The sequence below is a fragment of the Eublepharis macularius genome, chromosome 6, assembly GCF_028583425.1.
Source record: "Eublepharis macularius isolate TG4126 chromosome 6, MPM_Emac_v1.0, whole genome shotgun sequence".
NCBI classification, from domain to species: Eukaryota; Metazoa; Chordata; class Lepidosauria; order Squamata; family Eublepharidae; genus Eublepharis; species Eublepharis macularius.
In genome coordinates, this window is record NC_072795.1 from 103,575,179 (window position 1) to 103,591,933 (window position 16,755).

Genomic DNA, 16,755 nt, shown 5'->3' on the forward strand with positions numbered 1-16,755 from the left:
TATATTTTTATGGTCTTTGGTTAACTCTGAAAATAACAATAGATAGCTGAGCAATTTGCAAAGGGGCTCTGCTGGAGCTCTGCATTTTATACTGTGGTTCATCTTATTTTAAAATATCATTGAATCAGTTCTAACTGTGCAATGTGCCTACATTTCATAAACCCTGGGATATGATTTTGGAAGGCTGGCATCATTCTCAGAACTTTCATTCTAAAAGCACCAAACAGCAGTTCATACTATGATAGCAATATAATAGCTGGGATGCTGACGGAGACGAAATCTTGGCTTGAAAAATACAGTAAAAATACAGTAATGACTGAACGCATTCTGGTATTTCAAGGTATTGATTAAACAAAGGCATGGCGTAGGTACAGTTTACAACTTTAATTGAATCACATGTGTAATTGTAAGCTTCTAATTTGTTTCAGCTTCTAATTTGGCCTCATGTTTTTAAGCCAGAGAAAGACTGCTTAGCGTTCCTAGTCATAGTATTCACTGTGACCCAATTCATATGTGTAGTTTCTTACATGGATATTTTCTTGTGATATAACTCTGTGAGTGCAGATCTACAGTTCTACATAGTAACTAACAGTGCAATCCTAAGAAATCAGTGGGTTTAGACTAGACTCTAGTCACTAGAGTAACTCTTCTTAAGGTTGTACTGTAAGTTCTTGATTGGGAAATAATATCCCTCCAAAGAAATCTGAGAAATTATACAATAATTGAGATTGGGAAATAATACAAAAGATAACTTCATAGGAGCTTCTCAGTGAATATAACAAGCTAGGTACTGATATTTGTATATATTTTAAATTGAGAACTTTCCCCAAGAAGACTACTAAATATTGAAATTTTGCAGCTATATTCTTCAGAAGGCAATCAGCTTTTAGATTTGATATTATTGAGGGCTTTATTCTTAAAATAAAGCTTACTGGAATCCAAAGAATATGCAGTGCTCAGTTTTAACAAGCATCCACATTTATGTTCTCAAATAGCAGTAGTTTATTCCAGCAGGAACATCAGCAGAATACTACGACTTCTGTTCTATACTGTCTCTACTGCTAGAATAGCAGGAAGTAAATTACAGCTGCTCATTTCTGCATAGCCACTTTTATGACAGATAATCCTCCTGACCAACAAGGGGAGCTGCATCAAATACTTTATCCCACTTGTAGAAGAAACTGGAATAGGATATACTTCAGAGAGCTAATGGAGGAGTCAGAAAACTGCTCAAGTTTCCTGCAGCTTTAGTCATAATATCTGAGTCACTGAAGCTAGGCTTATGTATTCTTTGAATAAGAACTATTAAAATATGGTATCAAAAGACAAAATGCTTTCCTGAAGACAGAGATGAAGCAGCACTGCTTTCAAAAAGAAGAACTGATTAGTAGATAGAGCAGATATTTTGTTACTGGAAGCCAAAGTGATACCAGTTTCTGAGTCTATGGACATGAGTCATTGTATCTTTAGTAACTGGATGTTTTCAGGGATGTGGGGGAATTATGACTAGAGATAGGCACAATCCAAAATAAATTAACAATCCAGCCGATCGTGGATCGGCGCCGGCGACGATCCCCAATAAACGATCCACACCGATCATCTCCCGTTCCTGAGCCGTGGATCGTGGAGGCCAAAGATTCCCAGCTATGTGGGAAGGTGGGTGCTGGTGGCGGCCGCCGGGCCCGGCAGGCACGGGGAGACGGTGACAAGCCACCTCCCCTCAGGGGGCAGGGTGTGTGTGGCCTGTGTTTGGCCGTCAGAGCTGCCTATCAGGGTTTGCAGGGATGAGATTGGAGTGCCCATGGCTACAGAACACCCCCTTCCCCCTCCCTCCCCTGGCTGTCTTCTCCCAACTGGTGACTGCTTTGCTGCTCCGTGGTTGGAAGGAAGCCCTGCTGATCAAGGAAAGCTGGGCTTCCGTTCGGGTTTCCTGGGTGACAGAAGGATGGCAAACACAGCTCAGGCATTCCCCTGGCTCCGTTGCCAGGGGAATAGATTGCTGGCATCTGAGTGTCTGGCTTCCTGATCCGAGCACAATCGCCCCGATCAAGCCCCAATCCAGCCCCTCCGATCACTGCATCGTTGGCCGTGGCCAAGCACGATCCGCCGGGTCCCGATTGCGTGATTGCTGTTATCGTGGTTTTTTTCGATCGTAATGTGGATCGTGCCCATCTCTAATTATGACATTCTAGTAGGATCAGTTAGCAAAGACAAAAAATTAGGTTTGCAACACTATTATTTGAATGGGAATGTCCATTTGCTTCAGCAGCATTTAGATATATCATCAGCAGACAGGAATATCTCTCCAAATCATTAGAAGCACTGCAAAAGAACCTACCAGAAATGTAATATATGAACTCTGTATCTTCAGTAAATGTGAATAAGAACCTTGTGAAATCACAGATCATTATACTGGCAGGCTGTGAAAAAATGCAGATTCATGTGCGTAGGGCACTTTGCAAGACAAATCAACCAGAAACATGAGCATTAAATGAAAAGGAACAAATGAAAATGCTCCGAAAGCCTGTATTCACTCTGTAAGTAGCCATAGTCAGCAAGCAAGCTCTAGCAAAAACAACAATGATGTATCCATCAAAAGCTAAAACCATCCATTATGCTAACAAAAATGGATACAATAATCAACAAATCCCATCACCTCAAAACAGCAATGAACTTATTGGCCATTTCCACACACGTTGAATAATGCACTTTCAATGCACTTTCGCAATCCTTTTGAAGTGGATTTTTTGTTCCACACATGGAAAATCAGTTTCAAATGTTCGTTAAAGAGTATTGAAAGTGGATTATCCAATGTGTGTGGAAGCAGCCATTGTCTAAGGTACCCTAATATTTAATGGACACTGAATACTCATACAGAAAGTCATGAGAAAAGAGACACTATCAAGAATACGTGTCAGCACAGCTGCTATAGGAGAGAAAAGTGTTTGAAAAAAGCGACAGATGTGATCCACTGACCAAACACTACAAATGAAATACAAGACCTAATAAAAGTATGATGCTTATATAAAGTCCAATCAAGTCATTAGAAGGAACCACTGATGATATGCAACGTAACCGACACAGCTTGGAGAAAGGTGAGGATCACTCTAATGGTGAATAGAAAAAGGCAAGAACTATCTCATTATCCACTCATTATAGTGATTATTCAGATTTCTGAAAAATTGCCAGATACTGCAGCAGCAACGCTCATAGTCATGAATCACTTCAACAGCCTTTATGTATCTGACTACATACGTTCATATGGTGGGTCTCAATTCATGAGAGGTATTTGTCCAATTTGCAAAAGACTGGGAGTTTTAACATGTAATACCCTTCCTCAACAGTCAACCCACAGGAAAAGGTCAAATCTGCTATCTTAGTTGAGAAAACACTAGAGGTGTGCTCCAAGAAAAAAATTATAATTTTGGATCTGAGATTTAAGGGTGGAGGAGGGGGTACCTGCTGCTCAGTGAATGTTACCAGTTCAGGATTCAACCCCCTTTTTTCCCCAGGTCCTGGAATTTTGGTACCATTATTTTCAGGGGTGGGGGAATTCAAGGGTCTGGAGCAGTTGTCTTCTAATCTAAAGACCCCCTAAGTTTCAAGTAGGTGTTTGATTTTTCAGACCCCGCCCCCTCAAAAGTAGGTGCCTTTTGGTGCAAGCTCATGTCTGTACACTGATTTCCTTTCACAAAGTAAGGAAGGCTTCCTTTGCAGAAAACACCCCCCCCCCCAATCTTTTCAATCTTTGACAATAGTTCAAATTTTTCAAAAAAATAGAGCAGGTTTGTATGATTGCTTGTGATGATCAATAATACAATTGCTATGAGACACATTTCTTCATGCTGGACATCCACTGTAAGGAGGACCTTATTTAATACTACTATTATTTAAGGAGTTCCTGGTTGAGGAGAAGGTGGTGGCAACGGGGTGGGGCTAAGGTACATGTGAGGGCTAAGGTACATGATATGCTTGTTAAGAGTTGTCTCTTAAGTTCACCCCTTGAATCAGAGTCACATATCAGTTCCAAGAACATTGCTTTAAAATCCATAGAAGCTCATTTTGCTGACAAGGGGTGGCATGAGTAGAAGAGGTTGCGCTTCCTGCCCAGCATTTTACCTAATTGTAAAGAACCCACAATGGTAAGTTATTCATGTAAATTTGGAGCTGCATGTGGAGTAGTGAGCACTCACATCAACAGAAACTTTTCCACAGAAAGTATTTGGTGCTTGTTTCCAAAAGTGATTGGCTGGGAGCACTCACCTTCTGATCTCTTGCAAGGATCCATTTGGAAAGGAAAAATGCCACTACCTGGGAAATAAAGTCTGTAAATCAGGAAAAAATCAGGAGAAATCAGGAAAAAAAACCCAAGTCACCTGCTGCTGGTGAAGGTAAGCACCCAAACATGGAAAACAATATGGATTTTGTGTGTTTGTGTGCTTGGGGGGTGGGGTGTTTTTTGTAATGCCTAAGAATCCCGGATTTCTGTTTCAGTTCCAGAAAATCATAGTAATGACCCGCAACAGCAATTTTCATGTACATTTTTGGCTCAAGAATTTTAGTATGTAGAACTCTTGAAAACCCTCTTCCTGAAAGCACCAGAAAATATTTAGCAGGCTATGCTGGAGTGGAGAACTATTGCCACTGCAAGTATTACCAGCTTAAATGACATATACCCCTTGCATCATTAAAACCTAAAGCTGTCAAAACACTCATAGAAAACTTTAAAAAGCTAAAGCCTATTATGACAAACTAAAGAGCTACAACATGTACACATTGTGGGGTTAGTACATATCCAGTTGTTTCCTTGAGAAAGAGCATGCCCATGGGTAAAAAGAAACTTAGGGAACACATTAGTCCCTGCATATATACAGCTGCAGTTAAAGATTACGCAAATAGACAGCATCACAAATACATTTGTCCAGGGATATCTCAGGAAATCTCAGACATCCCAGGCCATAGGCATCCATGTTGTGTGAAGAAACCTCCCCCCCCCATGTTCAGCCCCCCCAAAAGACCCACAGGAGGATAGAATCCTGACCACAGCCACAATCAATCAGCTCACAGCTCCATGGCAGCTCAGCTCCCTCCCCAGCAATCACAGCTCCCCCTACATAAACTCTGGCTGGGGCACCTATTAACTCAGGTAAGTAGGGGCATGGCATGAAGCTCTGCCCAAGAGCCTACTGCCATGGGGACTTAAAGCATAAGGCACGAGGCAGGAGAATGTGTACATGGTGGTAGGTGGTTTGCAAACTTTGGACAGTACTTTGCACTCACACATGGGAAAAGAGCGGAGTCCAGAATAGCTGACTTAACAGCTCCCATTCAAGTTCTCTTGCACATAACCCATCGTCAGAATCCCAGCTTGGGGGGAGGGGGGAGGACAGACTGGCAGGTGAGAAGGAGCTGAGGAGTCAGCTGCCCCAGCTTGCTCATCCCCACCAGCCTCCCAGCTCCCCTCTCACAATGTGGCCTCTTGACTGATTGGTGGCCAGGGAGGTGTTTCCTGCCCCAAGGCACTATGGCTCATGCCTGCCAAAGAGGCAGTTGCCTAGGGAGCTGTGGTCAGTAGAGCTGTCTTGGACGGAGGGATGCTAGCCGCCCATGGCAGGGCTGTGTGCAGACTCCCTCGGCCACACTTCCCCCATCGGCCAGAGGAAAAAGCACAGCTAAGGGTCGGGATGACTGAGTGCTCGCTCTCATAAATCCCCTGTAATGACAGCCATGCAGTGCTTTGACTGTTTTACTCACAGAATCAGAGCTCAAAGCTGCCATGCCAGCACCAAAACATCCTGATGCAGTTGAGGAGCATTTCCTAGCTGGAGGGGCACTCTTCATCTGATTGCTGACAGCACTTGTGATCAGGGCTTTTTTTCTGGGAAAAGAGATGGTGGAACTCAGTGGTGGAACTCAGGACCGTACAATGCCGTCACTTTGGGTCAGCTGGAACAAGGTTTTTAAAAAAAGTTTAAATCACCCTCAGCGAAAATGGTCACATGGCCGGTGGCCCGCCCCCTGATCTCCAGACAGAGGGGAGTTTAGATTGCCCTCCGCACCGCTCAGCATGGAGGGCAATCTAAACTCCCCTCTGTCTGGAGATTGGGGCCACTGCCTATGTGACCATTTTCAAGAGGTTCTGGAACTCCGTTCCACCGCATTCCAGCTGAAAAAAAAGACAGTAGAGATCCCCACCCCACCCCCACCCCCTCACCTCTGCAGGAGTATACCATATACCCTGCAGCTGTGGACAAGTGTACATTGGGACCACAAAGTGTAGCATCCAGACAAGAATAAAAGAACATGAAAGACACTGCAGACTTGGACAACCTGAAAAATCAGCAGTGGCTGAACATAGCCTAACTCAAACAGGGCACAGTATCTTATTCCAGGACACCAAAATACTGGACAACACTTCCAACTACTTTGTCAGACTGCACAGGGGAGCCATTGAAATTCACAAGCATAAGCAAAACTTCAACAGGAAAGAAGAAACCTTAAGAATGAACAGAGCATGGTTTCCAGTTCTGAAAAACACCAGGCTAACAAAACACTCTACACCCGACAATAGCCCTGCAGAGAAGATTAGCACATCAAGCACCAATCCATATGCAAAAGAACCTCCTCAGGATACAGTGAAGCCTCCTGCCATTAGCATTCCACACCCTGGGAAACTCTTACAGGATGACTCAACTCAACCCCCCCCCCCTGAGTAGATATAAATGACCTGCCAACATTTTTTCCACACTGTGACACTGAGAGATCTCTGTCTTTTGGTGCTACACCTCTGAAGATGCCAGCCACAGCTGCTGGCGAAACATCAGGAACTACAATGCCAAGACCACAGCAATACAGCCCGGAAAACCCACAACAAAACAGGGTTAACATACCTGTAACTTATGCTCATCGAGTTCTTCTGTGCTGACACACATGGGGGACTGCGCAGGCGCAGGCCAGCCACCGGAGAATTCTTTATTGCTTCTATAGCTCCGAAGGGGCCGTTTGTCATGCGCCTCAGCGACTGTTTTCCCACCCAAACGGTCACATGTCTTCCCAGCGACCAACGGCCCCTTCCCTCAGTTCTCCCTTGCCGCCGCTATCCAATACACATAGCCATAATCCTGTAAAACCTCAATTTTTGTTATAATCATCATATTATCGTGCATTGGAATTCACAGCAGGGTAGGAGGGAGGGATGTGTGTCAGCACAGAAGAACTCGATGAACATAAGTTACAGGTATGTTAACCCTGTTTTCATCTTCGTTCTTCTGTGCCTCCACACATGGGAGAGTACCAAGCTTCACACAATAAGGAAGGTGGGGTGAAATCCAACTCAATTTTATTATATAACAATAGTCCTAGTACCAGGACCAATAAATAAGTCATTGTACAGTAATATTCAATGTGTTCAATAAATATATACATATATACATATATACACAAAGTGTCATGGTCAGTTATTACAACAACACCCTCCAGTATCCCTTCAGGAAAACAGGGAATGGAGGACAGCTTTGGCCACAGAAACCTCTTGCTCTGCATTGACATCCATAGCATAGTGTTTAACAAATGTGTCAGCAGAGGACCACGTAGCTGCCCTACAGATATTAACCAGCGGCACACCCCTGATGAGTGCCGAAGAGGATGCTTGAGACCGTGTGGAATGGGCTTTGACATGCAGTGGGCAAGCCACCCCAGCTAGAGCATAGGCCTTACTAATGGCCGATACAATCCACCGTGACAGGGTCTGCGAAGATGCCCTGTTACCCTTATCCTTGGCCCCAAAACAGATGAACAGATGAGGACTACTACGAAAATCCCTAGTCCTATCCAAGTAGAAGGCCAGGGCTCTTTTTAGGTCCAAAGTGTGAAGGGCCTTTTCCCCCTTGGAAGATGGCTGCGGAAAAAACGCAGGTAGCGTTATCTCCTGTGATAGGTGAAAGGCAGACACTACCTTAGGCAGGAACTTGAGGCATGGCCGCAGGACCACCCTATTGCTGTGGAACAGAATGAAAGGCGGGTCAGCCCTAAGTGCTGACAGCTCACTTACTCTCCTGGCAGACGTTATAGCCACTAGAAAAGTCACCTTATAGGACACCAAGTCCAAAGGGCATGTGGCTAACAGCTCAAATGGAGGCAACATCAGCCTCGACAGCACCAGGGTAGTGACCATTGAGGCACCGGGTGTGACACAGGGGGGTAGAGGTTAAACATCCCCTTCAGAAACTGGCGGGACCTACAGAGTGAAAAAACTGTGCCACTGTCTACATGAGCATGGAAGGCTGAAATAGCCGCAAGATGGACTTTGAGGGAGGTAACTCTTAAACCTTGCTCCCTCAACTGGTATAGATAATCAAATATGAGCCCCAGGGGGCTATTGGCAGGCACCACTCCTTTAGCAAGTGCCCAAGCCTCAAACCTACGCCACTTAGCCTCATAGGAACGTCTAGTGGATGGCTTCCTAGCGTTCAACAAGACCCTGTCCACCTGCTCTGAAAACACTACAGGCGGGGCTGGATCTGCCAGGCTGACAGGTGTAGCTTCATGGATTCGTGATGGAACAGGCTCCCGTTCCGCAGGAGATCCTGCCGGGGAGGCAGACTCACATAAGTCCTTTTGGACAGGTGCAGGAGCTTGGGGAACCATACCTGCCTCGGCCAAAACGGAGCCACAAGTATGCAATCCGAATTGTCTTCCTCTATCTTGCACAGTACCCTGGGTATCAGTGGGAATGGCGGAAACATATAGTGCAACCTGTGGGTCCACGTAAACTGGAAGGCATCCCCAATAGAGAGGGGGTCGCTCCCTGCCCTTGAGCAAAATATCTGGGCCTTGGTGTTCACTGAAGTTGCGAACAAATCTATATCCTCCCTGCAGAGAGTCATAGATGCTGTGCCCCCTTGCTGGTTTATGTAATACATGGCAGTCGTGTTGTCCGTCTGCACCAACACCTGACGATTTTGTAGGAGCGCTGTAAAGGACACAAGTGCAAAACGAATAACTCGTAACTCAAGTACATTAATGTGCAAGTTCTTTTCCCTTTCTGTCCAAACATCCTGTACACAAGCAGCACCACAGTAAGCACCCCACCCCTGCAGGGACGCATCAGTGGTCACTGTAACCTCAGTATGCTGGTAACCAAACAGGGTCCCCTTAAACAAGTTGTCATCCGACATCCACCAGTCAAGGGAGGATAGAATAGACCTAGGTATGGACAACTTGAGAGACGAAGGATGACGGAAGGCGTCATACTTCCTCACGAACCAATTCTGAAGTGGGCGCATATGCAGTCTAGCAAAAGGGACCACAGAGGTGGCCGCTGCCATATGCCCCAATAAACACTGGATGGTGCGAACAGATTGGAACCGGTTCCTTTTAAACATGGATACCAGACCCTTCAGAGACTTAGCCCTCTCAGGGGGGAGCAGTGCCTTATCCTCTACAGAGTCTAACATTGCCCCAATATAGGAGACCTTACGGCTGGGCACCAGTTTAGATTTTTCAAAATTTACTAGGAGCCCCAAGTGTTTGCAAGTGCCCAGTACTAATTCTACATCTTGCAACAGCTTAGCCTCCGAATCAGCCACGATGAGCCAGTCATCGAGGTAGGGAAAGATAGTACAGCCCTCCTCCCGAAGGAAGGAGACCACAGGAGCCACACACTTGGTAAATACCCGTGGCGCCGTGGATAGACCGAAGGGAAGCACCTTATAACGGAACACCCTTTGCCGGTAAACAAAGCTCAGGTATTTCCTGTGTTCCTCTCGTATTCCCACATGGAAATAGGCGTCCTTTAAATCAAGGACGGCAAACCAATCCCCCTTTCTTAGCAAGGTGATCACAGCTGATAACATGACCATTTTGAACTTAGTCACCCTTAGAAAGGCATTAAGGCCCCTTAAATCTAGAATGGGGTGTAGACCCCCATCCTTCTTGGGGACTAAGAAGAACCGAGAGAAGAAGCCTCTCACAGACCCGTCACAGGGCACCTCTTCTACAGCACCCTTGGCCAAGAGCGACACTATTTCCGCATCCAGCTCTGCCATAGTATTATCAACAGCCGTCAGAGGTGAGCTACACCTAGGCAGTTCTAAGAATTCCAGCCCGTATCCCTCATCAACGATCATTAAGACCCATGAGTCAGATGTTATTGACTCCCAGTCAGACAGGAAAGGCTTCAGCCAGTCTGAGAAGTTCGAGGATGCGGCTGGACCATCCCGTCAGTACTGCCTCCCAGGCCCTTGCTGATCTTTCTGCTGGGCCGGGGGTTGAGGCGTGCGGGGCTTGAAGGGCCTACGCCTCCTGGGCTGCTGTGCAGGACCGAAATGGCGCTGAGGGTAGGCAGGGTATTGATAATAGAATGGCCGCTGCTGGTACCTGCCCTGATAGTGGTACGGGTTGTACCTTGCAGCGTACCGAGGCCTGGAGGTGGGCTTGTCCGATGGAGCCAGCCCCAGCGACCGGGCTGTCTGCCTGTCCTCCTTCTTTTTCTTCAATGCCTCGTCGGTGGTAGTGGAGAACAAGGAGTCCTCTTCAAAGGGCAGGCCCTCGATCCTTGATCTCACCTCCTGCAAGAGAGCCGTTGACCTGAGCCAAGAGTGGCGCCGGAGGACCACAGCCGAAGCCATCCCGCGTGCGGCAGTGTCAGCGGCATGGCTCCCCGCATTCATTTGCTGCTTGGACAGATGGACGGCCTCCGTCTGCAGCAGGGAGACCACCGCCTTCTTGTCAGCTGGCAAGTCCCTGACATAGGACGCCAGCTTCTCCCAGAGGTATAGTTGGTAGCCAGCCATGATAGTCTGGTAGTTGGCTATCCTAAGGCCCAGGGAAGAGATAGAATACTGGCGCCTACCCATGGCGTCGATCTTCCTGCCCTCTTTATCCGGGGGCACGGAAGAAGGGCCCGATCGACGGGGCTGGATCTCCTCGGCAACCAGCGAGGAGGGTGGAGGGTGCTTTACCAACAACTGCCAGGTGCCCTGCTTGATCTTATACAGCTGTTCGATTCTTTTCGATGTAGCTGGCTGGTCACAGGGCACCTTCCACACCTTCTCCACAATCTCTTCCACTCCTTCCAGCATGGGGAAGCCCACTGTCGCCGGGTTGTCCCCGTAGATCCGACGCAGGAGCTTATCCTTGGTCTGCGGCATCACCGAGGAAATATCCATTTCCAGCGCCTGTGCCATGCGAGCCATCTGATCTGAGTAGATCTGAAGATCCTCGTAAGGGGAGCTGGTACTGGGCACCACATTGTCGTCTGGGGACGGCTCCGACCAGGACTCCGACCTGTAGTCCCCGACACTCTCAGCCTCCTCCTCATCGGAACCAAGTACCGACTCGTCTCCTCGATAGGGTGGAGGCAGCCAACCCTGCCTTGAGGTGGATGGCCTCGGTTCCAAGAATTCAAACCCGGCAGGGGCCCCCTTCCACTGGCAATGGTAGCCCGGGGGGATGTAAGAGGCCTGTCGGTGCTGAGATTCCAGGGAGTGCCTGGAACCAACGCTCCCCGCCTCAGAACAGTGCCGGCTGTGGGTGGAAGCTGCCGGGGACCGGAGAGCAGCTGGAGCAGGTGACGGTCGGTTCCGACGCTGGGTTGGCGGGCTCGGATCCGCAGCCAGGGAGTGATCACTAGGGATCACAATGAAGGCCCCCAGATCCGGCACCTCTTCCGGAACGGGCGAATCCAGGTGCGGGGAAGGCGTGCGAGGGACCACTATCACGACCTCCTCAGCGGACGCCCGACGAGACAACCGAGAGTGCCAACGCTTGGCCTTCTTTGGTTTCTTCGAAGGAGGCTCGGAAGAGGCCCCTCGAACCGAAGCCTTCAGTGGTCGGCCTCTTGCTCGAACTCGGCTTCGGATCCTACACTTTCTTCGGGGTCGGCTTCCCGGCGGAGAGCTGTGGTCTCGGCGCCGCACCAGCCATCGGATCCACCGATGGCCTCGGATCCATGCTCCTCGGTTCTGAGTCCGACGCCCTAGGATCCAACTGAGTCGAAGAAGCGCTACGGGGCAGTCTCACTGACTCCTGCACTGGAGAGGCTGCTCTCGACACCGCAGCACTCGTCGGCCGAGATTTCGATGCCGACTTCACGGATGCCACTGAGCCCGCTCTCGAATGCCGTTCAGCAGAGGGGCTAGGGCCGGCCTTGGGGGAGGGCAACGGAGTAGTCTCCGACATCACTTTCTTCCACAAGGAGGAGTTTAAGTGGGCCTGACGCTCCTGCCGGGCCTTGTGGGTAAAACCCTGGCATATCTTACACGCTGTAACATTGTGGGTCTCCCCCAGGCAAAATAAACACAACTCATGGCCATCGGTCTGGGCCATTTTTGTGTGGCACTGAATACAGTGCTTGAACAAAGCCTTGGAAGCCATAATAGGGTCGGGCAAAAGAGTAGTCAGACAATCCGAGGTTATATTTACCGAGTCCAAAACAAGATCCAAATCAGCAAGACGAAGAATAATCAAGTCCGAAGTCAAAAAACCAGATTCACCAGATCAAGCAATAAAGCACTAAAGCACGGAGCTGTAAAGCAGACGTTCTCTCCAAGCGGCAGCAAGAAGAGAACTGAGGGAAGGGGCCGTTGGTCGCTGGGAAGACATGTGACCGTTTGGGTGGGAAAACGGTCACTGAGACGCGCGACAAACGGCCCCTTCGGAGCTATAGAAGCGATAAAGAATTCTCTGGCGGCTGGCCTGCGCATGCGCAGTCCCCCATGTGTGGAGGCTCAGAAGAACGAAGATGAACCATCATTCTCCGGCCATGAAAGCCTTTGACAATACATTGAAAAAAAAGCCCTGCTTGTGATGATGGAGCCGCTGTCCCTTGGAACATGGACACTCCCCTGGGGAGCAGCAGACCAGTCTATGACTTGTGTGAGGCCAAGACCTTTGCCCTCGCTGCACATATCTTTTTCCATTTCAGGCAAGGGAGGGTTCTAAGAGAGGCTTAGAAGCATGGCTGTCTCATCCCATCAATCCTTCATGAATGCCTTTCCAGCCAGGCTCCAGGAGTGGTTTCCCAGTCCCCAGGGGAACTCGGTTGGATTTGCTCCCCCCTACCCTCACCAGATGAGCTGACTACTTCCCACTTGATCCCTCAGTTGCCCCTTGCCTGCTTCACAGTAGTCTGTTCCGTTCTGGGAGAGGGGCGCTCAACTGTGTCTTGGAGTGGCAGTGGGGGTGGCAGCAGGGAGTACATTTGCAAGTTGATGATGCCTTGGCAGCCAGCCTGACTCTTGCAGGGAAGGGGGTGGGGTGGGCAGCCACTCTGCCTGCACCTTGGATCCAGTTTGCCCCCACCCCCAGGTTGACAGGTCCCCTTACCCTCCTGGCAGGAGGGAGAGGACCTGGCTTTTACCTTCTTGTCATCTTCACGTATTACTCCCACAGTGGCATGATGACATCATTTCCGATGATGTCACCATGCAGGCATGGGAGTGCATGCGCGCTTCACAGCAGGATGGTTTGGGCCTCAAACAGGCCCAATTTGTCCCATTTGGGGCCCAAATCAGCCTGCAGCAAAGCACAGGAGTGCTCTTGGGGCGGCAAAATGATGTCACTGATGTCGTACTGCCTGGGGAGCATGTCCGGGAGGCCCATTATTGTGCCTTCCACCCCTGCCAGCCAGGTAAGTGGAGGTGGGGGGTGGAGGGCAAAAGTCGGGTATCCCCTGCTCCCACCAGGCAGATGGGATCCCTACCCCCCACCCTCAGGGCTATTTTTGAGCCAGGTGCTTCTATATGGGCACCGCTTTCTGGAGGGAAGAGGATTGGCATTGACAGGCAGTGGCAACAGTGAGTACTTGTCACTCATGGGGCTGTCAACAGCAGCTACCTTGCCATTGGAGGATGCTGCTGGGGTTGCTGGAGAAATGACAGACCATGTTCTCCTTGCTGTGGCCTCACTGCGCCTTGCTGGGTTTGGCCACCAGCACAGCTCACTCATGAAAGGCCTTAGGGAGAGAACGAGAAGTGCCAAAGATCTGTGGGCAGGCATACAATGGTGCTGAGGTGAGGCTTAGGATTGCACTGTGATTAACTGAAGCTCGGCCTTTGTGCTCTTTGAATAATCCAAGAACAATTAGATCATCACACCCACTAAGATTTTGTTTATTGCAGAAATTATGATAAATTATAATAAAGTACAGAAACTATGCCCTAAATTAATCATATACAATTGATTTGATTCCCAGTTGACATAATCTTTGTCTCACTCTCCTTAGAACGGACGTAGGCTTCTAGCATACCAAGCCATAGCCAGCTCTGGCCTGTTGCCTCTGCTTTTGTGATGCAATGACATCACGTGTCTATAAAAGAAGATTCAACAGACAAGGTGTCTGTTGTACCTAATTTTTCTGCTTTCTTAAATCATAGTCACTCTTATTTGTGTTCGTGAACAATGGTTACACTGAATAGTCCTCACTCTTCAGCCAATATGGAAACTTTTTCTGTGTTACAGAAACATTAACTGAAGATCTTCCAACCATGTACATTGAAGAGGATTTGGATTGTAAAATCCAGGTTTTAGAAAGGATTCAACTCAAATTTGAATGGTATGTTACTCTAAGGCTTGTCTGACCTAATGAAATATGGAACATAGGATGGAAAACACAGGCTCACAGCAAACCATCTTAACTGGCATGACTTAACATGTTTTGAATATTGTTTTAAGTTCAGATGTGCAAAAGTGTGCTTCCCTGCAGCTAAAGCCATCCTTTAGGGTTGGCTTATAATATTCCAGATCACAGGCCCAAATCCCTTTAGTAATATTAGCAACGAAGAAGTTGTGTGACACATAGCGACTAATGGATTGTTAGCAAAGGGTGCTTGAGCTTCTGCAGGCTACAGCCCATTCTGTCCACTTGAAAGGATGAGTGCATTAAATCACTGACTGGGAGTTAACAGAAATGACCAGGGACACCAGAAATTGTATTGCTTTATTTTAAACAATGGAAAGCGTGCAGGCAATGGTACAAAATGGAAGACCAACTATCTTTTGGTGGATGCATTGCCATGGACAGCCAAACAAAGTGATCCCTGCCAAAGCCCTGCACATCATCCTTATCCACATTCTACACAGTGGGAAGCACAAACACAGGAAGAACGCTGCAGTCACGCTTTTCATTATTTCCGTTGAAAGGAAAATGATGTCTTTCAGTCCTACTTTTTGAAAGAAAATGGGACAAATGATGGTCATTGTATGAAAACCTCCCATTGATTCTGGCATCATCATAAAATTCAATAGCAGCAACATTTCCTTCAAGACAATAGCTACAATTTTACAAATTCTAAGTTTAAAACTTCAAATTCTGAAGATGTGCCTCGGAAAGCATGAATAGAGCTCAGCAATTCCTTGTGGTGACCAAAGTACTGTAGTCGATAGGTTCCCGGTTCAGTGTTGTTTGGAATGTGCCATTGTACTATAGCTGTGCTTCGTCCCCAGTCACCTTTCTGCCAGATGAACCTATCAGAGGAAACAAATACCATGCGTTAACCAGTTCACCATCTCAAGGGGGATGTTTGCTTTGACTTATTTTGCAATAGAAATACTCATTATATTGTTGAAGGCTTTCACGGCTAGAGAACGATGGTTGTTGTGGATTTTCCGGGCTGTATAGCTGTGGTCTTGGCATTGTAGTTCCTGACGTTTCGCCAGCAGCTGTGGCTGGCATCTTCAGAGGTGTAGCACCAAAAGACAGAGATCTCTCAGTGTCACAGACAATGCCAAGACCATGGCTCTACAGCCCGGAAAATCCACAACAACCAGAAATACTCATTTGTTGAAACTCAGAGAATGACTCATGATTAAATACTGTTGATAAACAACTGCACTACAGTCACCTTCCCCTCTTAATTCCAGCTAGAATTCTATAATTAAGTATATAAACCCTGTGTCATTTATTGAAGAGTTACTTCAGTGAGCCATACATATCCCAAGACTCAACATCACATATTTATAAAACTCAAGACCTGGAAGAATCGGTTTCAAATTATCAACAAGATGTGAGGGTTCATTGGAATAAGAGTGGGATTGGAACTCCCCTGCTCAAATCCCTCCACAGGATTCTCTTCTCAGAGGATTGAGGCAAGGTAGTCCCCCCTTCCCTTTTCAATAACATTCAGCTATCCTCAATATTCCACCTCTTCTGGAACATCTTCAGTTCTTATCCTACTATATAAAAGGCTAAGCATGTTCCAGACATCTCACTTCCTACCCTGGTGGGCCTCCAGAGGGTGCTGCTGTGGAGGAAAGCCCAGAAGAGGCAGCCCGTCCCTCTGAGAGCGCGTCCTGGTGGGAAGCCCAAGCAGGGATCAGGAGTGGAGCAGGCGGCAATGCCCATCCCCTGCCTTCACCCAGCTGGGATCAGGAGCGGAGCAGGTGGCAATGCTCCTCCACCTTCATCCAGCTGGGATCAGGAGTGGAGCAGGTGGCAATGCCCACCCCCACCTTCAACCAGTTGGGATCAGATGTGGAACAGGTGGCTATGCCAGCCCCCCTTCACACAGCTGGTATCAGAAGCGGAGAAGATGGCAATGCCTGCACCCTACCTTCACCAGCTGACATCAGGCACAGAACAGGAGGTGATGCCCGCCCACCCCCGTTTTCACCCAGCTGGGATCAGGAGTGGAGAAGGTGGCAATACCCACCACCCTTCACCTGGCCGGAAACAGGCAAAGAGCAGGAAGTAATAATGCCTCACTTCTTTCACCCAGCTGAGATCAGTAGTGGAGCAGGTGGCAATGTTTGCCCCCT

General features: G+C 48.0%; 1 protein-coding gene across 5 annotated transcripts in view; it reads right to left on the minus strand.

Moving 5' to 3' along the window:
- Positions 1–14,105: 14,105 nt before the first annotated feature.
- Positions 14,106–16,755, minus strand: part of ASAH2 (N-acylsphingosine amidohydrolase 2) — a 98,631-nt gene continuing 95,981 nt past the window's right edge. For all 5 annotated transcript variants that reach the window (XM_054982688.1, XM_054982687.1, XM_054982692.1 and 2 more), the window contains one exon: positions 14,106–15,465. In XM_054982688.1, the coding sequence (XP_054838663.1) occupies positions 15,273–15,465 (193 nt within the window). In that variant the 3' untranslated portion in view covers positions 14,106–15,272. The remainder of the gene's footprint in view (positions 15,466–16,755) is intronic.